A 26,637-nucleotide genomic window follows, 5' to 3' on the forward strand; every position below is an offset into this window, starting at 1 on the left:
GACAGGAAGATGGATGAACTCAGTGGATGCGGAGGCTGTCCTCAATGTACAGCCTGTCTGTACTGTCTGCTGTGGGAGGAGCACATACAATCATGGACTTTCAAGGACTGAACTCCCTGCCCCTCCATTAGCATCCCCAAAGGAGATACCAGCAGACTCACTCCCCACATGATGAGGTCCCTCCTTACTTTTCTTGGCGAAGCACCATTTTTGCAGCCCCTTTGAACCAACTAGACTTTTCAAGTAATATGAGAGACGACAAACAAGACTGTAAAGTTAATCATGTAATTGAGGCAATACAAAACAGAAAGCAAACACCCTGGAGGCACACTTTCATCCTGAGCCCATCACGCTAAAGGCTTTATCACAGCGACTTCAAATGTCTGAAAAAGGCTTTGAACACGTCTGTTGTGGTGTAAGGAACAGATACAACAGAGCCTGGGAATCTGTAAAGTGACGGTAGTCTCTCAGGGAGTTTGAAGGGCTGTAAATGAGGCGGATTTGGAATAATGTTTTCCGCAGTATAGCTGAGTAAGTCAGAAGATACAGTAAAGCTAAATTTTTAGCTTAGGTTGTTGAGCTGGAAGGATACAACAGGAGAGCTGTTTCCCCCTGCATTAGCTTTAATCCTGTCAACTTCACTCAGGAGTATATGATACAGGAATGCAGTTATTTATACGTGACTTGCCTCAAAAAGGGCCAAAAGAGTTCAATCTCAACTGTTATCTCAAAAAAGCATTTAACAGTTTTTCCACTCTTAATCCCTTTAGATTGATTCACTGGAAAAGCTGTGCCTGCCACTTGTTCATGGTGGCTGTTAAATTAAAATGAAGAAGAGGGATGAATTTTTAATGGTGCACATTAAAACGATGATGCTGTGATAAAGGAGAAGCATGGTCAGCACTCATTCAGAAAACTGAACTGACCTTATGAACTTGAGGTAGGTGCTGTACAGGGTACTTTGCAACATTAGAAGGTTTGTGTTTTGTCCTGTAGTTAATACTCTGTGGTTTACATTACATGCTGACCAGAGAAAATTACTAGGAATACACACAGGTAAGGTCAAATTCACAGCCTCATAAATTTCATTATAATGAAAGCAGACTAGAGGTGTTTTGTTGTTCCTGTCTCAGGGGACACTGAATAAATGGGATGCTATAGTAACAAAGGAAAAACACAGGAACCACTTCTGCTGCAGCATGTGAGACCAAATGTGCTGTTCTTGCAGTGTAGAGATTTTAAGGTTGCATAGAGGAAAGTGAAATTTTCAGTTTTGGTAACCAGGAGACCAAGAGATGACAGTGCAGGCTGACATGCTGCCTGTCAGGATATAATAAAGTATTGGAACACTTGATATGCTCAAGCTCACGGTGCCAAATCCTAAGAGGACTAATAATTACTGTAAAAGCCTCTTGCTCCTAATGATGACAGCCGAGCAGCTGTGGACTCCCAGCTCTATGGGATCATCACTCAAATGTAGTCGTGATGGTGGGGGCTGGCTAAAGATGTCATGCAATTATTCTACAGGGTGATATTTCTTGGGTGTCCTTCAGTGTGGCAAGGTTGTCTGGAAATTATAATTCAGTGCAGTGCTCTGGTAGAAGGCATGCTCAGAAAATGATTTGATAGAGAATTAAAAGCTTTGTTGAATGCAGCTCTATTGATGGTTTATGCAGCGGTTATCCATAACTGCACACTACAGGTTATATATCATGATCATTTCCAATTTCTTTGTAATCTCAGAGTGTTTTTTGAATTGTTGTTTGTGGATGAACAACTGCATCCAACCCTGACCTTTGACCCTTCCTAACTATAAAAAGAGGTACAATTTTTTTTCAGTATTTTGATCCCAGAATTTCTAAACAAAGAATGTGCAGATTTTCAAACCCCCATCATATTCATTGCTCTAGAAATCCCCTGAATCTGTCTTAAAAAATGAGCGGCTGTAGAAATAATATCCTCATGAGATCCGCAAGACACTTGCTGAAATGATGAGGTCATTGCATAAGGATCTCCCAACTGGTTTGTGACACACTGGAGGTGCGGGTCTCAAACACAGAGCTCTGCCCTGATAAATCTCCAGAGGGCTGGCCAATCAGAGGGAAAGGGGTGTGTGGAGTGGGGGCGGCTTTAAAGAGACAATAGCTAAAATGAAGCGTTTCAGACAGAGGCTGAAATAAAGGTTTTCTAAATCAACAGTGTGAGAAAAATGAGGATCTTTCTTTCTGTAAATTATGGAAAGCTTTTAAAAGGGTACCAAAGGTTCAAAATAAAGAATTGAAAAATATACAATACCTCCTCTTTAAAGATGCTATGAGGGTTACCTGTTTAAACTAGCCTACCTCGCCACCTTCTGGCCCTAGAGTCTCATGCATTGTCATAAAGATGTAACTTTCAAACAGGCATGTGTTTGTTTTGAAACAAATTTTCTTTGTTCAAGACAACATTTTACCAGATACAATGCGATATGGTAAGGGTATTTATCAGTACAGTTACATAGCGCTGTTGTTTGAAACGTGACAACAAGCAAATGTAAGTTTGAACTGTACATCAGCTACAACTACCGCTACAAGTAGCCTGGTGCCACAACACATTCATAGACTAATGTGAAAACAAGCAAACTGTCAGTTCATACAGTAGTTTTATTAGACGAGCATATGTAGCGCTACTGACAGCCCTATGCTGTGAGACATGTCTGTAATGTGCAACGTTAGTAAATCCTGGGTAGCTGTGTCCTGCAAGTGCTCATCTTCCAATCAGAGCTAACGTAACCTCACTCTTCATTTTACTGATAGACTCTCAAGTTTGAACAGACCACTGCAGAATAACTGGTGAATGTGGGTTGGAATGAACATTAGCATAAACAGTTTAGCTCTTTTAGCCTTTAGCTCAGGCTGTATCACTCTCCAATTTAGCTTTCTTCTGCTTTTCTGTCCTCTTTTCTATTTGACAGTTAGGTTCCTGTGTTCACCATTAGTACACAATTAATCACAGAAGTCTTTTTTAGAAGTGAAAAACACAGATCTCTCTTCTCATTACTAAACTTTGTCAGCCGGAGTGGTGTTGTCATAGAGACTTGAACGTGCCATAAATCAATCAGGTCCTGCTCCGCCTGATTGGGAAGCTACAAAGTAGCATTTCGGAATAACCTATATTGGCGCTGATAATGTCATTTTATAGTGTGGATTATGATCAGGAATATATCTAGAAGGGAGCCCTTTTCAAAATCACTTGGGAACTCCTTACAGCCCCTTTCAGAGAACATTTGTGTCCATGAGTGATCAACTTGTTTACCAATCAGTATTGATTTTCTACTACAGTATGATTATGTATATGTATATTATGTATAAGTATATGATTTAACTTTTCTCTTTCTTTTCATTACTTTGGGTAATTTCTTCTTTCTTTGGGGTTTATTATGCTTTCTTTCAAAATTTATTATGGAATTCTAGCTACGATAGCCACTCATGTGGCTGGAGGCTAATTAGATTGATGTGTCTGCATTTACTGCAAACACTAGCTGAAACCTTTGATTTATACACTTCACATGTTTAAAGTAGTAAAATGAGAAAATGAGAAAAAACAATCCATATTGTGGTACATTTCTGTATCAAATGCTGAAGTTTTTTTTTTATGTAATTCCTATACTTTGCATTCACCCAGCTCAGTAAAAGCTCTCTGTCCAAAGTTGTTTGGCTGAACTGGCTGAGTTTCGTCTCTTAGAGCTTCTGAGAAAAGACCAGGCGTGTTACAGTTCACTGCCTTCTCCTCAGCGCCCGTCTTCCTCCTCTTGTTTCTTTGCCCTTTCCCTCCCCTTCTCTCCTCATTCCTGGCCCATGAGGAGTCTCACAGTGAGCAGCTACTGATCAGGTTCAGTGGGCACTGCTTATTTCTAGTTCATGCACATGTGCTGCTACAGCATTTGTGCAACAAGCTTTCATTTCCTGCTATATGTAATGTGTAGTATATTATCACTTAAAAGCTCAGATGAATATCTGGTATTGAGTGGTGGACCCAGTCTAGGCCCTTTGAGAAGGAAAGTTTCAGCTACCAAATGGTTAGCACCAGATGTTAACAAAGAAGCCCTTCATTCCTCTTATTAACATTAGAGACTGGATTGAGATGTTTTCCCACCTGTTACACAACCATGATGTAATGTCAGTGCAATTAGGAAAAAGTGACTCCTACACAAACCCCAGCCTCCTTTATTGCTATGACATGTTGCCTGCATCTGGTGCCAGATCAGTATACTGAATGTGTTTGTCTCATTTTGGGTGTTCTGGCACGGCATGTACTCAATTCTGGCAAGATTCATGAAAGAAAAAAAAATCTTTCCAAGAGGGTCTCTGTGTTCAGACATCTGCTGGAACTATTCATTGTGTTCACACGGTGGTCATGGTGGTCACCGGTTTGTCATGTTTTAATTGGTGAAAGACTGGAAGAAAACACTTGGTTAATTTCACTGATTAAGTAACTGTTTTTTTTGGCTCATAAGCTAACATCAAACAACTAACTGTAGCATGAAACAATTACAAGCTAACATCAGAGGTGGCTAATGATTTGTTTTTCCTTTCACATTCAGTAACACTTTAAAATGGTTGTATTTTTTCGTTGAACCACTCCCTAACTGAAAGAGCAGCTAAGTGATTGAATGCCAACATTAGTTGTTGCCTGGCGGTTGTTAAATCACTGGAGGTGTAACCTTGATTGAGACTGACTGCATTGCAAAACAAACATCTGTTTGCATCACAAAATCAGCATTAGTTTAGAAGCAAACAGTATCAGTATTTTCATCTTAGTGGCTTACTAATTTACTCAAAGATATCAAAGCCCATCAGCTGTGACCACTGCATGTCCAACAACTACCCCTCTAACTCTCACTTGTTAGCGAAGGCTGCAGGTTGTTTGCACACAAACAAGGCCCATATTGTGTATGGCAGTGGGCCTCAATGAGACTTCTGCTCACTTTATCAGAGCAGTTGCTCATAAACCTTTTCCTTTTTTAGGAAGGCTGCCTCAAAGCAGCTTAGTTGTAAAAATAAAGGTAAGTGGCTCTGATAACTACAATATGCAAAGTAATGTATGGGTTATTTATGAATGGCTAGGTTCATGAGATTGTGCATTTTTCTAGTGTTTCTATGAGCTGAATTTCTGCGGTCCCATCAACATACCTGCTTGTGCTTTTTTGGATCACATACAATACACAACAACATGCTTTTTGTATCCCAGTGAGTGAAAACAGAAAATGGAACTTTGTTGCATTGAGATATTTTTGGGTTGGTTTAAACTTGACTTCCACATACTGCATCGAGCCAGGCAGATGGTTCTGAAAATATAAAGCAGAGTGGTGCAGAGGGACGCTGGTGTTATTTGCTTGTGCTGACCTCTCTGACTGAGCCACTCTGTCTCTGGATAGCAGATGTTCACTGGGAGTGTGTGTCTTTATTTCATAAGGGAGTTGAAGCCTGAGTAGCCAGTCCGGGTCAGCCTGGGTCCTAAGCTCTTCATTTAGCAGCTTGCCAGGAGACGCTGCAGAGCTGAAAGAATGTGTGAACACTGCCCAGTTTGTGATTTAAAGGCTACCCAGGGTTTTTGCCTCAGCCACTGTGATACTATTTATTATACTGGTCGCTGTCTTGTTGCTGCTGAATGAGCTGGGATACAACAGTGGATTTTTCATCCCAAAGCCCCCCAAAAAACAGTAAGCACTCTTGAATCAGACACTGATGTTTTGTTAAGCTCTTGTTCACATAGTTTTAAGCATGAGAGAAAGTCTGTCCAAGTCTCATGCGCTGCCTAATGAATTTTGCTAATCTCTTGTCTTCTCCCTTTCACTAACAAGGTATTAGAAGTCTTTAAAATCAGATTGTGGCATTTGAAAACTAAATACATAATCACATAGTGCAGTCACTGAATACTCTAAAACTCTTGATCATACACATATGGAGGCAATGCATTGGTGTTACATCTGTTCTAATGAACCATCAAGCTGCCCTCACAGGAAAAACATATTGCTTTATGATGAAACTTTCTGTGTTATTAAGGTCTGTTATTTTGCACTCCCCTTGTCTTTTCTTTGAATGTATGGCTGTTTACAAATCTGACTAACCTTTCAATGTTTAGGCTATATTGGAAAATTGCTCTTTGGATTTTGAAACCAAAAACCTGACTGTTGCTTAAAAATAAAGAGCACTGGATACTGATGAAAACTGTGTTCCTTGAAACATATAGTGAATTGTTCCAGTATAATACAGTATCACTTCACACATCAAATTGCTGCTCTCATCTCCACCTTAAGAAAGAAACAACTGGTGGCTATGCTCAGTGTTGCGTTCAAGTGCTATCGGAAAATTTCTGTTATCACAAATACTGTAATGGTTACTTTAAATGATAACGTGAGTTCAATAGATGAGTGAAGAATTCTTTTTCTTTCTTTTTTTTTTTTCTTTTTTAAGAAAACTGCTCAGTGTTGTTAAACTGACTGTTTATATTGTAAAAACGAATTTTTTAAAATACCATGCTGTGTTCAGTTTTTGTATAGTTTATTTTATTCATCTGATTCAATGTGGTCCGGAATTGAGCTATTATTTGAAAATTAAATACCTTAAACAGGGAATAGAATATCAATTGTCTTCACTCTTAAACTATGAGTAAAAGCTAGTAAGTGTTGATAGTAATATTTTGTAATACTTTGATGGAAGCCAATATAACACCCTCCTTATGAACTCAATTTTGTTGTTGTTGTTGTTATCCAAAATGTATGGTTGCCCTTATTAATGCTCTGGAAACTATTACTATTGTTTATATGCAAATTATTTCACAAACATGGTCAGTAAACGTGTCAAATTTTTATTTATTTGCTTGTTTCTTTTTTAACAAGTAATCACAGTTGGTATTAAAAACAGGCTTGTACTTCTCTGTCTTACTGCCTTTCTCAATAATCTATTGAGTATAAATAAAAATGATTAAATAAATAAATGAATAAAACAAAACTATAAGCTCTGTGTGTGGTTTGTTGGTGACATTAAGCAGTGTGTCAACTTTAAGGCTCCAAGTAATAAACCTTTTTTTGTTGTTGAATAGGGTAGCTATTTTGTTGTATTTGTTTTATTTTATTTTCAAATACATATATTTTTTCCATATTAATGTGTAAACTTATACACTTGATACTCGTAAAAAAAATCTGGTAGGTAAATGTTATTAGCTAATAAGATCTCGGATGCTTCTTTTTTAAGTACTTTTATGAAACCTTTTTTTTCACGTTATATTGTCAAATAATTTTATTTTATTTACCATAGCAGCTTTAAAGCACTTTTTATGAGTTGTAAATAAACTTACGTATCTTCATGAGTTGTCTGTTAATTTGCAAGTATGTGGGCATCGTTTTGAGTTGCCGAGCAGCATTTGAAGGCAGCATGAGTTCACGCCTTCCATGAATCCTGATTGGTTCCCAATTACCAGCTGGTGTTTCCCATTGGCTGCTGCACGTCCATTGAATCCCTTCCTCAACCTTTGTCAATTTCTTGCGCTCCCGTTGAAATGCTCGGTTGTTGTTTCCCCCGGCGAGGAGGAGGAAGAAGTTGTCCAACCGCTCTGTCGGAGGATTGGGAGCACTGAGGGAAGGTAACGGGCTGAAACCGAGGAGGCTTCACTCTCTACTGCTACCAGAGGACTACCTGTGGACATAAATGGAAAGTGGAGTTGTAGGCTGAAAGCCAGGAAGGATTTAACCTCCCCATCACCTTGTAGCACCGCGCGGCAACTCCTCGTGCAGCACCGCTGTATGTGGATTGTATTGGAGGCGAACAAGGGCATGACTTTACCACTCTCAGAGATGGTTAACAACTACCCACAGCGACCTACTGAGACACTACTGTCCCTGCTGCTGTGAACTTTTCTGTGCTCGATCCGTAGAGGTGGAATACCGGAAGGTGTTTCCTTTTCTTCTTCTTTTTCTCCTGATAAGCGAAGGGATTAATGATGCCGGACCAAATTACGGTTTCAGAATTTGTGGCAGAGACGAATGAAGATTATAAATCTCCCACAGCCTCTAACTTCACCACCAGGATGTCCCACTGCAGGAACACAGTGGCTGCTCTGGAGGAGGTGAGTGACTGCTGGGGTTGGGATATTGTAGTCCCAAGAAACACAGAAATGAGCAAACCTCGATATGACTTCAGTATGTAGTTAGAACTTTGACAGCAAGATTAAAAAAGCAGTCAACTTTGTTAAATTTGTAAATAAACTTTCCTTTATTGCATTACTTTTTCTTTTTTTTATCCCCAAGTGCACAATATTCAGTTAACTGCCCATTGTTCACTGAGGATTTATTCATAGTCCCAGGCCTGTGCTATACCACCATTCAGTGGATCTAATGCTGAGTTGTATTCATTTTACTGCTGAAACATAACCACTCTATGCTATAAGGGGTAAATCAAATCAGTTACTTCTTGCAGTAATTCAAAATTACACATGTGTCTGACAACTTGGTTTAAGAAAAGATTTCCTTAATGGGAAATACAACAGAAAACTTTGGGAAGTGCAACAGAACATGAATATCCACTACAGGCATGCAAGCAGGAGTGAGTGTACAAAAAAAACAGAAGCAGCAAAGGAAAACACTTCAGAAAGAAGAAGACCCTAAAATCTGGAGGGTAAAAGTGATTAAGCTGTATAATCATTTTTATGTGGTACAGGAAGACTCATCTGCATCTCCTGCCCGTGCACAGAGAACACTTTGTGTTCTTCCTTTGCAGGTCATCATGAGGAAGGACACTTCCGCTTTGTTCCCTGACAGCCCCACACTGCCTCCCTCCCTCTCTTGTTATAGTTTCCCTACTTTGTGTACTGAATGGTAGAGCCTCGCCCTGCCTGATGGTAAAAATAGAATTTCCCACACGAGCAGCTTAGTGTATTATGTGTGTTAGTGTGTCTGCCCTGTACATTTAAACAAGCTTGCAGATGTTGAAGGATGTAGGGTGAAATGAGCAATAGATGGTTTTAAGTGATCTGAAAAGGGCACCTTGGGAGTCACAGGCACCTTTTCATTGTAGAAACAGGTGTCTGAGTCTGAGCTGTGATTGATAGTTAATGTCTTATGTGAGATTTACTCCTGCTTCATTTTTACACTGTGTTTGTGGAGGACTTAGCCAGGCAGACAGACATACACCTGCTCAGGCTGACAGGTGCTCCACATTGGACACCTTGCTATGCACTGTTGCATTTTAACTCTGCTGCTGCTTGTTTAGTAAAACAGGAACCAGTCTTCTGCTTTTGAAAGCACAGAATTGGTTGAAAACATGAGGATCTGAGCTCTTTTAAATAGCACCTTTGCATAAGTCTGTAGGGTTTTAATCTGAGAATATAACTCAGCACTTTCTTTTCAGACTCAAGTTTCTGAATACTTTTTACAGAGACATGGAGCAGTGTGTTGTTGTTTCACATCGACCTCCCCACTCTCAGGCTCGGAAACACAAGGCCTTTATTGTGAGGCCAACAGGACCTTGCTCACTTTGGTCTGTTTGACCAATTAAACATGGCAGTGGACAGAGAACACTTCCACTTATTGTCTGCTGGAGAGCCTGGAATCTCAAACACACACACACACAAACAGAAACACATTTACATATGTACATATGTACCAGGATGTCAAAGTATCTGGTGCAGGGGTGGGCAAACTTTTTGATTCATGGGCCACAATGGGTTCTAACATTTGACAAAGGTACCGATAACGACTTGTTATTCAATTTTTTGTTTTCAAATCAAAAATCAGAAAACACGTAAAGGTCTATTTTTCGCTTTTTTGATTTTGTTGTGAAATTAAAATTAGAATATGAGAGAATAGAATTATAATGGGATTTTTAATCCGTGTTATGGTTTGTTCTTTCGTTATTCTGATTCAAAACAAAATCTAAAAAACGAAAAAACTGACTTGTTTTTTTGTTTTTCTGTTTTAAAACCAAAACGGAAAAATGGAATTACAGAAAAACAGAAAAACACGGTTTTTCTGTCCTGGTTTTAAAAATGAAAAAGCAAAAAATAATAAAAGATTGTGTCAAAATTGTTTGTGTGATATTTTGATATTAAATGTGAACTCTCTATATAGAAAACATCAGAATTGCAGGGAAAATAAAACATTAACAAGGTTTAATCATTTAATTTTTTCAAGTTCGGCGGGCAGGATTAAAACATTTAACGGGCCGCATGTGGCCCCTGGGCCGCAGTTTACCCATGCTTGATCTGGTGCCTCTGAATATTTGACAAACAATCGAGGATGACTCTTTCACCCTTGAGAGAATAATACAAAGACATGATCGGACTTTGCTGTTTTCAGCGTTGTTTCAAACATTGTGCTGATTCTGGCTTTTTTCTAGAACAGCAGTTTGTCGTATGAAATCTCACCCCTCAGCTTTTAACCTTAAGCTGACAGCTGAGGACAGGCTGATTGGAGCTGCTCTGGGATGCCACAGTGAGCTGGTATATCTTATTTCATGAGATGCTTTGTTCAGTGGATGGACTCCTCTGGGTTTATTTTGCTTTCACTAAAAACCTCATGCACCCTATTGTTGCTTTTTCACTCATCGATACTCCGGGTATGAATCTTGGCCACTTTTTGCTGGAGAATATGCATCAGGAAACCAGTTGGAAACTCGGACAAACTATTTACAAGTGTGGTTGGTTTGTACATTATGCAGTCTTTATATAAGTGTGGTATTGCACTTGTATAACTTTGCACCACGCTTAAATCAAAGTTGAAAACATGAGAAGTGACACCCTTTGAAGCAGTTTATCAGACTTCAGTACAGTTCTTGCATCCTAAGAGCCTTCAACAGACCTTGATGTGTGCAGTCAAAGCCTCACATTTGGCACTCTCTAAATCACCAACACCTCCTGTTTGGCTTTTTAATTCTCTTTCAACACAAGTTTACTTTAATGTAGGAAAGAAGATTAATTTGTTTGTTGAGTGTTGTGATTAATGTCAGAATCTGTTGTTCCAGATGGCTTTGTACTGCTTTCCATTAAAATGAAATTACATGGACGTTTAGCTGCTCCTGAGTTTTCTGACAACGAGTGTAACACGGTCCCTCCAGGATTTCACTGAGATATTTTTTCCATTGTTGCTACACGTGATGAAGCTGTGGTGGAAGCTGCAGTATTTTAAAGTTTTCTTGTTTGAGAAACTACAAATCAACTGTGAGCTGCTGCCATCTGTTGGCTGAATATGCTTTCTCTTCTGTCATCATTTCCTGTCGAGGCCAAGTTGGCAATGCCAAACTCAAATTAGCTTTATTTGAGCTTGGTTGCAGCAAAGATGCAGGCCTCTTTGCAGAAGTCTACTTTGTGGCTACATATCATGGCCCCTGTCATGTCATGCCTGGTGATTGGTTTCAAACGCTTTGTCAGAAACAGATGTCACAGAGACTGCATCCATATTAAATGAAGTCTTTAGTTCCAAGTAACCCACTGATGAGTCCCCATTTCAGCGCCATTTAAATATACAAGAATGACTTTCACAGTTATTGACAGTTATTGTGACTCTTAAGTGTACCGTGCTCAGGCACGTTACGGTGCTATGGCACGGTACACTTCATGCCAGAGCATAAGCACGCCTACACACTGAGGGCATGATGAGTAAATTAACCACTCCTCTCGACGATTGTTTTAAACAATACCAGCAGTGTTAGAGGGCTGTGTTGGACCAAAACTACTTAAAATAAGCCAAAAAGTCACTTCAGTTGTGTCAATGCTCTCTGTGTTCACCATTGCGCTTACTTTGATGACACCACACTTCTGGATCATATTGGAGTAGTGTGACCGCTGTGGCTTGGCTGTGCTGGCCAGTGGGGGAACAGCACTGGTAGCACAGTATGACTGCGCCCTTAGGGTGAATCTCAATGTCTACACTCACACACTCACTGACTTAGAGGCCGCCCCTGCGAAGTCCGTGAGGGTTCAGGGCTGTAAAATTGCAAAGAGCATGAGGGCTCTTTCGCTGACTTTCTGAGCCCTTAAAGGGGACATATCATGCTGATCCCTGATTTAATACTTACATATAAAATAATAAAGTTGAAAACAAGACCTTTCACCCCCTGAATTTTCAAAAAATGAGATATTGTATTTTTTCTGATATCCTAGAACGAGATTTGATGCTTCTGAAAATAGGTCATTGACATTTACCTTCGAGATTTCGACTGTCATGACGACACGAGGATCCTTTCTTTTTATTGGAGTAATCTGATAAAGCAGCTCCTCTCTGTGAAGTCAGTTAGTCACACAACCGCCACCGAGGGATACACCCACCAAGAGCCGGGTATAATAAAGCCCCCTACTAGCTCTGGCTAACTTGACTGAGTGCTAACATAGTGATGAACTGACGGCAGAGGCGATTTGTAGACTGCACTTTCAGCATGATGGATAAAACAGACAGGGAAAAGTGAAGGAGCAGGATGGAGCCCTATTATAGAAATAGTTTATTGGTGAAGTCTGCCTATATTTCCACGTATAAACTATACATGTTACAGTACAGGTTTGACTCACCACACTGAAGCGTCCTGAGATGATCTGTGTCGAGGTGGAATTTCTTCCTCCTGAGCTGCAGAACCGTCTGGGTCTGACTCAGGGTCCAATGCAAAAGGACGTATCCTACACTCTGCCGTTTTATTAGTGCTATCAATGCCTTACGGTGAAGTTTTGGCAAACAGCAAACTCATTCGGTCTGCTCCATTCAATGTGGCGATTTTGTAAATACTGCCATGCTGCAAAAACCGCCCCCTGGCTCTACCCCCTCCACCTCTCTGATAGAACTGACCAATCAGAGCACAAAGGGCTATGACATTGCAAGGTTACTGGAGGTCATTCTGGAAACGGAGCGTTTCAACAAGATCTTCAGAATGGCCTAAAATGAGGATATTGAGAACGCTATTGTGGGGCAATGAAGGAACTAAATGACTTGTACTGAGGGCAGAAATGCTTTACAGGCATCCTAGTCTGGCATAGTGAAAAGTAGAAACAAGCATGATATGTCCCCTTTAACTCACCCTTTCTGTAAGTCAGCATGGTTGTAGACTTACCATGAGGGAATTACCCAGAGTTCATTGTAATGTGATGTGAAACCATAGAAATGTGGGGTTCCTGGGGGAAGCCCACAAACACAGCTGTCCCAATCCGAGTTACACCACTTTGAGCCCTTGCAGACTCATGCACTCAGACACTTTATGAGTGATCTTAATTAAGTCCGTAGGGGGGACAGAGATTCAGCCGATGTGTTTCTGCTGGGACTATTTGAATACCAAAAGGGTGAATTTGAGGACACATGTTGACGCCAGAGAAAACAGTCTCAGTGTGTGGCCAAATGGTAAGGTGCAAAAAAAAGGTGCAGTGATTGCTTCAACTGCCTACTTCCAGACTAATTGGTTACATTGAATTTCTGTTTTAACAACTGAAAATTAGTTTCTTCTTAACTGCCAAATTGCCAATACCTGGAGAGTTGGTGATAGAGCCAACATTAAATACAATGCTCCCATTTTTTCATGAAGTATTGGGTAATCCTTATTTAATGCAAAAAAAGAAAAGCAATTTCTGGCAGAAATGCTGGATTCTATAAACAGTAACTCAGAGGTATGTTAATAATGTAGCAGACATAGACACAAACACAGCATTTTTTTTAAATGAGTCTACAGTGCAGTCTGGTCTGTCAGAACTCAGAAGTGTTGTGGGCTGCTCTGCAGGTTTATATTTCCGTCTTTGTCAGCTTCCAATCAAACTGTCTCGCCTGAAATGAATGTAACAGATCAAAGCTGGTGTTGCATTCTCTGAAACAACTGTTGCATTTACACCCTCATCTCCTTAAAATACCTTTAAAACCTGCCTTCAGATCTGGGTGTTTAGAGGATGCTTTTAAACACAGTAAGAGGAGAGGAGGAGACTTGAACACACAGACGTTTCACTCAAATGGCTGCACAAATATTACATATTACATCCATCTGAACATAATAGCATTTGACACAACCCTAGCTGGGCTAGCTGTTCTTAGCTGCTTGGCACTAAGAGGCAATTGAGAGACCCTGTGTGTGTGCCTGCATGCTTGAGTTTGTTGGTAGAATAAAACCTGTTTATCCGGTCAGAGGATGTTGGCATTTGTGACTTTTCTCTAACAAGTCTAGACTAATCAAGAAAGCCTCCAAAATTTGGTTTGTTATACAAAAATTGCTGAAAAGACAAGCTGTGAATACTCAGGTCTGACACTATGATCTGATTTATGAATGTAGAGTCGCTGAGTGACTGTTGTAGCTGTGACATACAATTTGTTGAGTTGTAGAAGATGAATTTTAATAATAACTTTCAATACTGAAAAAATGGCAAAATGATATCAATTTTTATTAAAGGGGACATATCATGCTTGTTTCTCCTTTTCACAATGCCAGACTAGGATGCCTGTAAAGCATTTCTGCCCTCAGTACAAGTCATTTAGTTCCTTCATTGCCCCACAATAGCGTTCTCAATATCCTCATTTTAGGCCATTCTGAAGATCTTGTTGAAACGCTCCGTTTCCAGAATGACCTCCAGTAACCTTGCAATGTCATAGCCCTTTGTGCTCTGATTGGTCAGTTCTATCAGAGAGGTGGAGGGGGTAGAGCCAGGGGGCGGTTTTTGCAGCATGGCAGTATTTACAAAATCGCCACATTGAATGGAGCAGACCGAACGAGTTTGCTGTTTGCCAAAACTTCACCGTAAGGCATTGATAGCACTAATAAAATGGCAGAGTGTAGGATACGTCCTTTTGCATTGGACCCTGAGTCAGACCCAGACGGTTCTGCAGCTCAGGAGGAAGAAATTCCACCTCGACACAGATCATCTCAGGACGCTTCAGTGTGGTGAGTCAAACCTGTACTGTAACATGTATAGTTTATACGTGGAAATATAGGCAGACTTCACCAATAAACTATTTCTATAATAGGGCTCCATCCTGCTCCTTCACTTTTCTCTGTTTTATCCATCATGCTGAAAGTGTAGTCTAAAGATCGCCTCTACAGTCAGTTCGTCACTATGTTATTACCGCAGTATAATTGTGGTCCAGGTTCACAGTGCATGTCAGAACAAGCATGCAAATATCACAGTCTCACAAGTATTACGACGTCTGCTAAAACTACAGTGTTTTAACTGCTAATTCACCATGTAAAGCGGAGCTGCTCCGGAGAGCAGAGTCCCTGCATCCAACACTCAGTCAAGTCAGCCAGAGCAAGTAGGGAGCTTTATTTATACTCGGCTCTTGGTGGGTGTATCCCTCGGTGGCGGTTGTGTGACTAACTGACATCACAGAGGAGGAGCTGCTTTATCAGATTACTCCAGTAAAAAGAAAGGATCCTCGTGTCGTCACGACGGTCGAAATCTCGCGGCTAAATGGCAATGACCTTTTTTCAGAAGCATCAAATCTCGTTCTAGGATATCAGAAAAAATACAATATCTCATTTTTTGAAAATTCAGGGGGTGAAAGGTCTTGTTTTCAAATTTATTATATTATATGTAAGTATTAAATCACGGATCAGCATGATATGTCCCCTTTAATTGAAATTGTTTTTTTTTTTTTTTTTTTTTTTTACGAAACCGAAAATGTATTTTACCATTTGATGCATTGTACCAGTCTCTTCTTGAGAACAGTGACCGTGTCCATAAAGTGATCTACTATTACACTAAGCCACTTATTTTCTGAAAGGTCTGTGTTAAAAACATGGCGTCCATTAAAAAAAAAAAAAAAAAAAAAGTGTTAGCCCTAAGGGCTGAGCTGACCTCGTTGTTTGGTATTGATCTGGTTGAAAACACCTCAGTGCTTTTGTCTCACTCTCAGAAACCCCTCTTGAGGATGTCTGCATGATGTCTGACTGGCACACACTGTAGTTGTCTTAACTCTATTTTAGTGCTTGGACTGCTTTAATGCCCCAGTTCCTGATTCCTGCTGGACGAAGAGAGTGATTCCTGAAACGCTGCGATCAATAGAGCTGTCTCTTTGTCCAAACAATTTGTATGTAATGAAACAGACGGCAAAACTGCTTGACACAGTAAGAGATTGTTGAGCAATCATGATTTTGTCACTACTTGACATTCAAGACGTGCATCTGTGTTGTTGCCAGTGCAGCCATTTGATCAGTCTGTCAGCTGCATAAAGTTACTCAGACGCGATCATTTTTCATGACTTGAAGCTGCTTTGTGATTTACTGCTATGCTTGACAGGTAGAGTACTCCCTTTTATGTGGGCTTCAACCCTCCCTGCTATTGTTGCATGAATACCAATACCCTTAAGTTGATTTGGACCCTCCTGGCTCATCGCCGAAGCAAGTGACCAATACCTGCTGCATGCTCTTTCCTCTCCCCTTATAAATTGCCAGAAAACCAGCCACCCACTCGTCCTTTCTCTCTGTCATGGCTCTTTCTGTCTTGTTTACTCATTTTTCTCCTATGAATAACGGTTATTTATAGCCCTGTCAGCTTTGCAGGGGCTCTCACTTGTGTGGAGAAGGGTTGGGGGTAACCCCCTCCTAAAGGCTAGCATCATTAGTCTTCAGTCTGGCTATTATTTCATCCAACAGAGGCCCATCACACTGGCATGCCAGTTATGCAGTCATATGGCGTGCTGCCTTGCTGCTTGATTTTGCTGAAAGATTATGAGCAGAGCTCCTCTGGGAATGGCGATGGTATTCACAGCATCAGCAGGCACTTGTTGGCGCTGGCTGTTGGGGCCACTCGAGTTTGGTTCTCACAGGCTGTTTGTAGCTTTCTTGGATGTGGTGTGTAACTAGGTAATGGGGCTTGTAAAATACTAAGTGGATTCTCAATGAACTCTTGAGTGTTAAGAAAGCAGTTGAAGAGTGCCTGCTGTGAGTGCCTAAGTACTTCATCTCTTTATAGCGCCTCTAAGCTTAATCTTTGGCCACCAGTTGTTTGTGTTCGTGCTTTACCTCAGCATGAACCCTTATCTTGTGTTAGCATACAACGGGGTCTTTTTAATTTGTGGTTACACTCCTCTTTCTTTGCACATCCCGATGTTGCTGAACAAAACACCTCCCCTCACCTGTGGTTCCACAAAAGATCTGTGCTGAAACTTTTAATGTGCAACAATTTATGCTGATTGTGTATCTGCTCACAACTCACTCTACAAGCTTTTGTTGATGCTGTGGTATTTTCCAGACCATGGGAAGACCTGGACACCTGCTGCCCTGATTCCTCCCCCCATTCTAGGTAATGCTGACTGCAGCTTGGCGGGGGGCAACAGCTGTCCTCACAACAGGTGGCCAGGAGGAAAGTTTAACAAGGCTTCAGACAGAAGGATTACCAATGCAGAGACAATCCACATTTAATAGCTTTATAGACACACCAATGGATCAACAAGCTAAACACATATGGCCTTTTGTGTGCCAACTAGTCCAAGAGCGCATTGTGAACCCACTGACACTGTGGCCAGTATCCAGAGTGTCACCTAAGAAGCTTTATGCTTCCTATCAATGAAATGAGATTTCTGGCAAGATCACAGCGGCCCTGTCTCCTCTCTTCAGCCTCCCTCTACATCAGCTCCAACTCAGCCTTATGATAGTTAATACAAGAGACTGGGACAAGTTCATTGAAGTACAGCCAAGTACTTCCTTTCCTCCCAAACCTCAGGGGAAGTATCCTGACTTTTGGAGAAAATTCTAACAAGTTCTTTTAACAATAAGCTTGTATCATTTTTTATATCTTGGACAATCTGTTAACCTGTTGGCTATTGAGAGCTCAAGTGCATAGCCATTAGGGGATGGGTACCCTTCATATTTGAAACGATACAATTACGATGTGCGGTACCTGGCAATCGGTACCGGTACTCAACGGTACCAATTTTTGGTACTTTTTTTGTGTTTATGTGGTAAAAAATATAAATTTGTTTAATAATAATACATAACAATTGTTCAACTTATAATATTTATTCTTCAATATACAACATTGTAATGCTGTGTTTATGTCCAGCATGGAAAATCACCCACCCTAACACTCTCTCACAGTCACAAGGATGCATTAAGGTACCTAAGCATGGTACCTTTTGGTTTTACGTCAATCGGTACCTGGTACTTTTGACAGAATTCGGTCGGTACGGATAAAAGTACCTAATTCGGTACCCATCTCTAGTAGCCAGCAAACAAGAACAGTCGACCAAGACTTCATTTTCAACGGCCTGCATACTTGAGGAACTAGAAAAGAGTTTGGGTTAAAAAAATATTAGTCTCAAAATGAAAACCAACAAACTCACAACACCAAAAGTTTTGCATTGAACGATTGTTTAACAGGATCTTTTGGGCTCGTATTTTACATATATGCCTCCAAACATCCAGTGTCAGCTGTAGATCACCCTTTACTTTGATGGCATTTTGGCACCGTAATGTTTTAAGTCAGATCTTTGTTTCAGACAGTGATATTTTCCATCCTCTAGTGTTGGGGGCAGCACAGTCTGTTATCTTCAGACAGACTCTGCCCGGCCCTCATTACTATTCAGCAACCCTCCCCATGGATCAGCTGGGGCAGGAGGTCAGAGTCGTGTCCCATTGATTCAACGCCACAATCTCTCGTATTCCCTGATGAGATTTGACTGCTGGGATGTGATAAGATTTTAGCCATTATTGCATACCGTCTGTCTTTAATGAAGGTGGATGCAGGATATTTGACTGATGTAATTGTCCTTTGTAAGGTTTGGTTGGTTTGTTGGTTTTGGTGGAAAGATTGTTGGTATAAAGTTATCATTTCCTAATCTGGCATTTTGCAGAAGATGGAGGTGAAAGTGTAGAGTGTCTGCTCTCCATCCCACACAGAGGTTAAGAGTTGAACACAAGGGGCACTGTGGGTAAATGGGGACTTAATGCTCACCTCATCCATCAGAGTGTCCTGGCCCAGATTGTCTGAGACGGCTTCTGTTGACGGCTTTTGTTCCCTGACAGGCCTTGCCTCTCCATTAATGAACTCATCCATTGATTTGTAGTCGGGGCCACTTGGCTCTGCTCGGGGCCAGGGTTGGGGTTGGGAGGGCTGAGTCCTCACAGTTGTGTTGTCCTGCTGTCATTTTCACTCAGGGAACAGATGATGACCTTGCTTCTTGTGGGGAAATGTTTTAACATGATTCTCTGGAAGGTTCTCAGAGGAGCGTTTGTTTACTTTGACTAGATCAGCTGAACTCTTCCTTATTGCTCTTTTGAATAAAGACATTTGCATTGTCATTGTCACCAAATCTTTTTTCCACATTACATCTTCAAAATGGTCTGGTCATCGTAGATTCTTGTTGCTTTCAGCAAAGGCCCCCCTGAAACCTTAAACCTTTCTAAATATCTTGAAAACTTGATGGAATCAGCTCATATCAAATGGAAATCTGAACTCTTTGAATCCTTTATTGGGTCTAAAAGAAGCTGTTCAAAATAAAGGTCTCTTTCTGTTTGAGCTCGCTCTGCAGTGCTCAGTTAAACTCAGTCATGCTTTCCATGGAGTTTTACTGCAGCTTTTTCAGGAGTAAGCAGGTAATTTTCCCTCTTTCTCTCTCAGGCATCATCACACCAGTGTGTAACTGCTGGGCACTGCTTTGACACCACAGAGCTGACGCTTACGTCTACATGAAAAGAACCTGAGAGAGACTCAGAGATGAAGTCAGAGGATTTATTTTACCCTTCAAAGTGCAGAACATTTGGTCTTTATTGCCCAGCCCCTGCTTCCATTTTGGTTTTTATCAGTTTCCTGACAGTTTATGGACTTCATTAAAGACTACCCTCAAAGTTGGGAGGACTATTTTCACATGTTCTAAACATGGCGCCATCAGGTCTCTGCTGTAACTTTTAATTCATAGTGTCTTTGGTTTTCTGAATTTGTTTATTTGTCTCTCAGCCTTCCCTTGTTTCATCTTTATAAGTATTGTTAAAAAAACCTAGCCCGTTCATCTTCAGCTGAGAAAGTGTCACATGGTAACATAAACATAAATCTCGGTTAGTAACAGCCCCAAGAATCTAAACTAAGAAACATTAAGTCTTCTCACCCTGAGACAGCACAGAAGTCTGGGAACTAAAAAAGCATCAGCTCCAAAACAACAAACCAGTCGTTAAATTCAAGTTTGTTTTCTCTGACACTTTGTGGTTGATGTTGTCAGCCAAGTGTGATTTTTGGCAGCTGGCATCTGGGTTGCTGGTCCAAAAGTGGTCTTTGTAGTGCTCACTGAGGAGCTGTAAAGCACCAAGTGTCCCAGCGTTAGAATACCAGAAGGCTTTTAGGGTGGGTGTTTGAATGACTTGCAGTCAGGTGGGAAAAAGTGAGCAGAAACAGAACAAAAAAGAAGTCAGATCCTGTGAAACGTTTGCTGTTTTGTGTTCAGAGCTTTAATGCTTCTTTTGGTCTCTGAAGTTTGGGATTCATCACCAGCCGATATAGTTTCAGTTAAACTTTTATGACCCTGCTGCAGTGTGTGACTTAGCATGTGTGTTTGTTAATGAGCGTGTGTCAGACGGTCTTATGACATAGTAACAAAGTCCCCCTCCCCCTTTATTTCACTCTGTCCTACACTTCCACTGAAGTTGCATGCTGGAGTTTTCCATGCCTCCCCCGGGGGCAGCTTGCCTACACACATCTCAGCTGTCTGAGAACAGAGAGACTCTGCAGCTATGGCCTGTTAGCAGCCGGCTCTGTGGAACCCACTTCTGTCTAAATATTGACTTTACTTACTCAGCATGGAGGAAAGTTGTGAATGAAGCACTTGAAAGAGGGTTAATTTTTTCAGTGGATTTGTAGTCCTGAGGACACTGAAAAGCTTCAGACTGAAGTGTGAGTCTGAGGAACTTTGCATTGCAGTTCACAGCTTCTTCCTCAGGGGCCTGCTTTTACTTTGATGCCTGCGGGGCTAAACTGTACAGTATACTTGACATATGTTTTGAATGAGTCACAGCTTTTTCTTTGTGGATGTTGAGGTAGAGAGAAGGTGCCCTTCCTGTGTTTATGCTGACTGTACCACATGGAAAGCTCAAGACAGCAGATCTGAAGAGTGGCGTATATAGTGCACCAGTTGGACAGCCACTTTGACGCCACACCTGCAAAAAACGCTGACACGTCTCTTTCTTTGATACAGCGGACAAGACTGCCCACTGAATTTAAGGTACTACATTCTCCGTAGATTGCTTTCAGGTGACCAAACAGAACTAATGGGAGCCAAAAGGAGGAACAAACGGCTGTTTTAAGTTAGTGTGTTACATGCGCTCCCTGTTGACACCCATGATGATGAGTACTAAAAAGTGCACATAAAGACTGTTTGTAGGAAAAAAATCAGTTTACATTTCGAAAATTTTAAATTTGTTTTTAAGCTATCATCTCACAAAAAAGTAAGGTCATTTGTGTTTGGTGGATCATTTCTTTGTTGAAACAATGCTTTTTGGCAAAAAATCTTCTACTGTTAGAAAGTCTGTTAATTTCCCTCTTGAATGGTACAGTAGTGTCTGCCCCCAGAATTGCCATACCATGTTGAGATGTTGTAAAGAATGATGAAGATAAACTCGAGAAAGAGGCTAGTTTGATATAAGAGGTGTCCCAGTCCGATACTGATATCGGTCAGATATCAGCAAAAAAACAAGTATCGGTATCGTATCGGAATACATCTAAAATCTCCGATATGAGCAGTTTCTGTTACCCATTGGTTAATAATAAATGGGTGAGTTTTTCCTAGGGATGCACAATATTATCGGCACAATATCGGTATCGGCTGATAAAAGCTAAAAAACACGTTTATCGGTATCGGCAGATTTGAAAATTTCTGCCGATATGCACAGCCGATAAGGTGCTATTCAGTTAGAATTATTATTATTTTCCATCCGAAAAATAAGCTCCTTTAATAAAATGTAGCACTTCATTTATTTGCACTGCAGAGCTCTGTGTCTGTCACCAGGTTGTTACAGTAGCTCTAAAATAATCAAATGCAACTTGGTTATGTTTAAAAATGCATTGTACATTTAAAGTTCATGTGATCTGAAGAAATTATTTTTCTGTATTTCAATACTGAATGTCTTGAGTTTGAAAAAATAATACATTTCTTATTTATGGTAAAATCAAATGTTTTTTTGTCTTGTTTTATGTGTTTCTTAAACAAATAAGACCGTCACAATAAGCGTAACATATAAATTCCAGTACAGGATAGACTTAGCTTTCTTTACAGTGAAAAAACAAACAAATATGTGATTATCGGTATCGGTATCGGCCAAAATGGGTTTCGATATATCGGCATATCGGACATCGGCAAAAATCCAATATCGTGCATCCCTAGTTTTTCCTCATACCTACTGTTGCTGATTACTGTTCCTTGTTTGAATAATATCACTCAATCAAGCCTTTTCTAACATGACAGACATACTACAAATTAAGTAATAAAAGTATGCCTGTTTAATGCTGATATCATATCGGATTAATATCGGTATCGGCCGATACTCAATGCTGCAGTATCAGTATCGTATCGGAAGTGAAAATGTAAAATCGAGACATCCCTATTTGATACCCATTTCTAAGTCTAGATTAAACACTGATGTTTCGAGAATCCCTGAAAGGGTTGTGGGGAGCTCAAAACATAATGGCGCCATAAAATGCATTGGTGATTGAGTGAAGACAGAGTTTGACAAGTACTGGTGCAGAAAGTCTAATGTAGAAAAAGTAGGGCCAAATATCTTGTGATACTGTGATGTAACAGTGGTGGTGTGACCTTTAAACACATCACAGCTCATCTGAAACACTGGCTTTGTGTCAAAAGGATGGAAGTTGTGAATGTGCCATTGGCAGTTATTGATTGCAGGGGAAAATGGATCAGATTCAACGCACTGACAGATCCGGTTCCTCTCTTTTTGCTGCCCTAACCACATCAAACGACCTCTGCTCCTGATTTTAACACTAAAACCCAGACTTTGTTTTTATTGTGTAGCATCTGTTTGCTTCATGAAACTTGGTTTACAACCTACCGAAGCAATCTCTGATACTTTCCCCACACATGCACTAATTAAATTAGATAATCTCAGACTGCTGCCTCCCTATTGAACGGCATCCACTGAGTAAGGCAGACGGTTTCCTCACATGACCGTTGTAGGGTGGAGGATTCAGTGTGAGGTGAGGTTAGCAGACAAGCTATAAAGAGATCACTGACAGAACCCCAGATAAAGATGTGTGTGTGTGTGTGTGTGTGTGTGTGTGTGTGTGTGTGTGTGTGTGTGTGTGTGTGTGTGTGTGTGTGTGTGTGTGTGTGTGTGTGAGAGAGCCTCAGCCTTTGAGACGTGTGGGGTGATGACAGTAGCAGTGCTACAGGCTAAGGGGATTGCTCGGGTTGTGTTTTGTAATAATTGAACATGTGTGTGCTCTCGTGTCGTGAGAAGCCGCTGAGTCTTTCCAGGCAGACATGCTGTCATCAGCAGAGTAAGTCGGCAGGAACAATGGGGCTGGGTCTTTGTCTTGACTGTCAGTCACTCCAGCAGGCAATCATCCAGGAATGTTTTCTTCTTCAGACAGCAGAGGAAGAAGCAGAGAGCGCTCACACACAGCAGGACTCGTGTTTCATTTAGTGAGCTATCCTCCCTGTCTCTGTATGTGTTCATGTAAAGTGAAGGAAAGACACCTTATTTTAGGAACTTCTAAAATGTGGTTGTCCTCCTGTTCCCATTGTTAACTTGTCAAAAAATAGCAGTACTGTTTGGAGTAAAAATGTTTGGGTAAATTGAGGAGCCCATGACTAATAGGGGCCCACTGTGAAATCTATAAACCTCACTGATGCAGGATCAAAGCTCAAATATGTCTTTCCAACAATCTCTTTTTCTTCCAACTTTTTTCAACAATGTGCAGTTTCTGTGCAGCTGTGTAGCTTTTTAATACCATGTGCTGGCACAAGGGCTGAACAATTCATCGTTTTCAGATTGAAATCGCAATTTTAGACAATGCAGTTTTGAGATCGCCAAAGCAGCAATTTTTTGCAGCGCTCCTGACTGACTCAGGATCTGTTGTGTCAAGTATTATACACATTCTGTCTTACAAATTTGTAGACAATATATATGTTATTAGTGCTGGTAAGCAGGTCAACAACACAAAGCCTCTGTTTAGGAGTTGAAGTTGATGAAAACAGATTATTTATCATCACTATTGATGATTAAAAAATTGTGAATTGCAATATCTGCCAGAAAAATTAGATCTTTTCCTAAAATCGTTCAGCCCTACATGTGAATATCCCAAAGCTTGATTTGAAGAAAACCGTGAATCGAATTGAAATCACAATATCTGCCAGAAAAATTGCAATTCAATCTTTTCTTAAAATTGTTCAGCCCTAGCTGGCACAATGTGTAGTTTGCCGTACTGCTACCAACCGGTAAGATATTTGAGCGCAGTCTGTGGTTACTGTGACATAACCCACTGTACACCACCAGTTCACCAAGACTCGTGCCACTTACCGCTGGTTACTTCTTGTCTCGAGTAGGGGTGCACCAATCACAATTTTTTGGCCGATCACCGATCTTTGAAAAGCCTCATCTGCCTCGATTTGGGCCGATACCGATTTTTATTTTTTATTCTTTGTAACTGACAGCATATACCTTCAGTGTTACAGTCTTATTTTATTGAAAATCATTGAACAATATCTATGCAATAAAATCTTTATGTTTTAACTTAAATAACTAATAAAGTGCCCTGAGTTTCAGGTCCCAGAGCAAAAAGCAACAATGGCTGGCTGTCAGACCTTCCTGGAGGTATATAAGATCAGTTTCATATGTAAGGATGGGCCGATCACTGATCTCAGCCAGCTGATCGATCGGTGCATGTCTAGCCTTGAATCGAAAATAGGACTACACTGTTGATCAAAAATGAATCAAAATTGGTGTTGAACCTCTCAACAATGCCCATGTCTTATTTTGTATTCTTTTTTGAATTCTGTTACAAGCACAAATACAATTTTTCCAAATTAATCTGGGAATCCTTATTTTCCAACCTGAGGCTCAGTTTTCCTGAAAATACAGTCTACATTGTTAGAAAGTCAGGGTTATGAGCTGCTAAGGTCTTATTTTTTTAAAGTTGTGTTTGATTTTCCAGAATGAGCTTTGCAGTCTTCTCGTTAAAAGCTTTATAACAGTCACTTTAGTGTTTAATGCTAACAGCTCAGAAAGTGGACAGTGGCTGCACTAAGAGTTGACCTGATGAGTCAGTTGAGGAAATTTTTCTGTCTTGTTTTGCTTTTGAAGAACTGTCCATGCTTGGCTGTGCATGCTGGAATCATTCCCCCTGGTTTGGAACACTGCCTTCAAACCAAGAGCCTCCCAGTTGTAAAAACTGCCAGCTTCAACAGAAATTAGTCACTTATTTTAAGGCTCTTGTCTGCTTACACAGGTTTTTTCCCCTAAAGGTGGTTGAGGAAAGGTGGTTTTGAAACCTGGGTAACTTTTTTCAGATTTCCTTCATTTCACTGTCATTCACATTTCATAGTTTATATCATTATGAAAGAAAAAGCTCATATCTTTTATCTAACGTGTTACTCTTGTTTATGAATTCTGTCATCTGTATGCAGATTCTTAGCATCATTAGGTTATCGCAGCCACTCAGCCTCTTAATCTGTCTGTGAACACACTTTAGACGTTATCTGTCCACACTGTGAGCTCACAGACAGATAATCTTACACTTTACTCGACCATCCAGGAAACACACAACCCTAATTGAATGGATCGCCATAGCAATAACCCTGTGACCCCTCTGTGCGGTTTTAGTCTCTGTAGATTGGCTTGCAGCAGATGGCGCCTGATAGTAATCACAATAATGATGATGGTGGTGATGGTGATGATGTCATGCATTAATAAGAGGATTAATTAATTTTTCCTCCTGGTTGTCTTTGTCTTTAACAGGAAGGGGAAAATGAGCCACAGTGGTTAGTTTACCGTTAGCATTAAAAACGCTGACATGGCAGTAACGTCATGTGAAGTGTGCCGGAGTAGCAGCTCCAAACACAGAGGTTCTGACTATTGTGCAACGGTCCAGCTGTGATCCTGTGCAGCTCAAACGCTAACAGTGGTGGAATTCCCCGTCTCACTGTGAATATTTTTCAGGTGAAACATGTCCAGTTTAAGAGCGGCCTTTTCCATGAACAAGAGGGCTCACTCATGAGGAGCCACTCTGTTTGAGCGTGAAGAGCTTATCCAAGTAGAAATGTGTGAAAGTGATTGAAGAGTCCTCTGTGTGTGTGTGTGTGTGTGTGTGTGTGTGTGTGTGTGTGTGTGTGTGTGTGTGTGTGTGTGTGTGTGTGTGTGTGTGTGTGTGTGTGTGTGTGTGTGTGTGTGTGTGTGTGTGTGTGTGTGTGTGTGTGTGAGTGTGAGACTGATTTAGAGCAGTGTTTTTGTTGTGCTCAGCTGGGATTGGTTTATTACCCCGCCAGTCTGTTCCCCACTTGTCTCGCCCCTTTCCCCGTCAGACCGCTCTCTGTATATTGAAAGGGTCTGCTGGAGCGTGATAGAGCCTGATTGGTGTGTGTGTGTGTGAGTGTGTCAAAGTGTGTGTACATGTGTGTACATGTGTGTGAGGGATGCAGACCTTGGGTTGTTTGCAGCTGTGATGTCTCTGTCAATGAGTACATAAGGCTGTGGCTGGTCAGCTTGATTA

At 40.8% G+C, this 26,637-nt stretch overlaps 1 protein-coding gene across 2 annotated transcripts in view; it reads left to right on the plus strand.

Moving 5' to 3' along the window:
* The first annotated feature begins 7,516 nt into the window (after nucleotides 1–7,516).
* Nucleotides 7,517–26,637, plus strand: part of asap2a (ArfGAP with SH3 domain, ankyrin repeat and PH domain 2a) — a 68,562-nt gene continuing 49,441 nt past the window's right edge. For both annotated transcript variants that reach the window (XM_074691923.1, XM_074691924.1), the window contains exon 1: nucleotides 7,517–8,106. In XM_074691923.1, the coding sequence (XP_074548024.1) occupies nucleotides 7,978–8,106 (129 nt within the window). In that variant the 5' untranslated portion in view covers nucleotides 7,517–7,977. The remainder of the gene's footprint in view (nucleotides 8,107–26,637) is intronic.

This window comes from Halichoeres trimaculatus, unplaced genomic scaffold (genome assembly GCF_033239565.1).
Source record: "Halichoeres trimaculatus isolate MK-OKI-2021-1 unplaced genomic scaffold, fHalTri1.1 fHalTri1_scaffold_17, whole genome shotgun sequence".
Classification (NCBI taxonomy): Eukaryota; Metazoa; Chordata; class Actinopteri; order Labriformes; family Labridae; genus Halichoeres; species Halichoeres trimaculatus.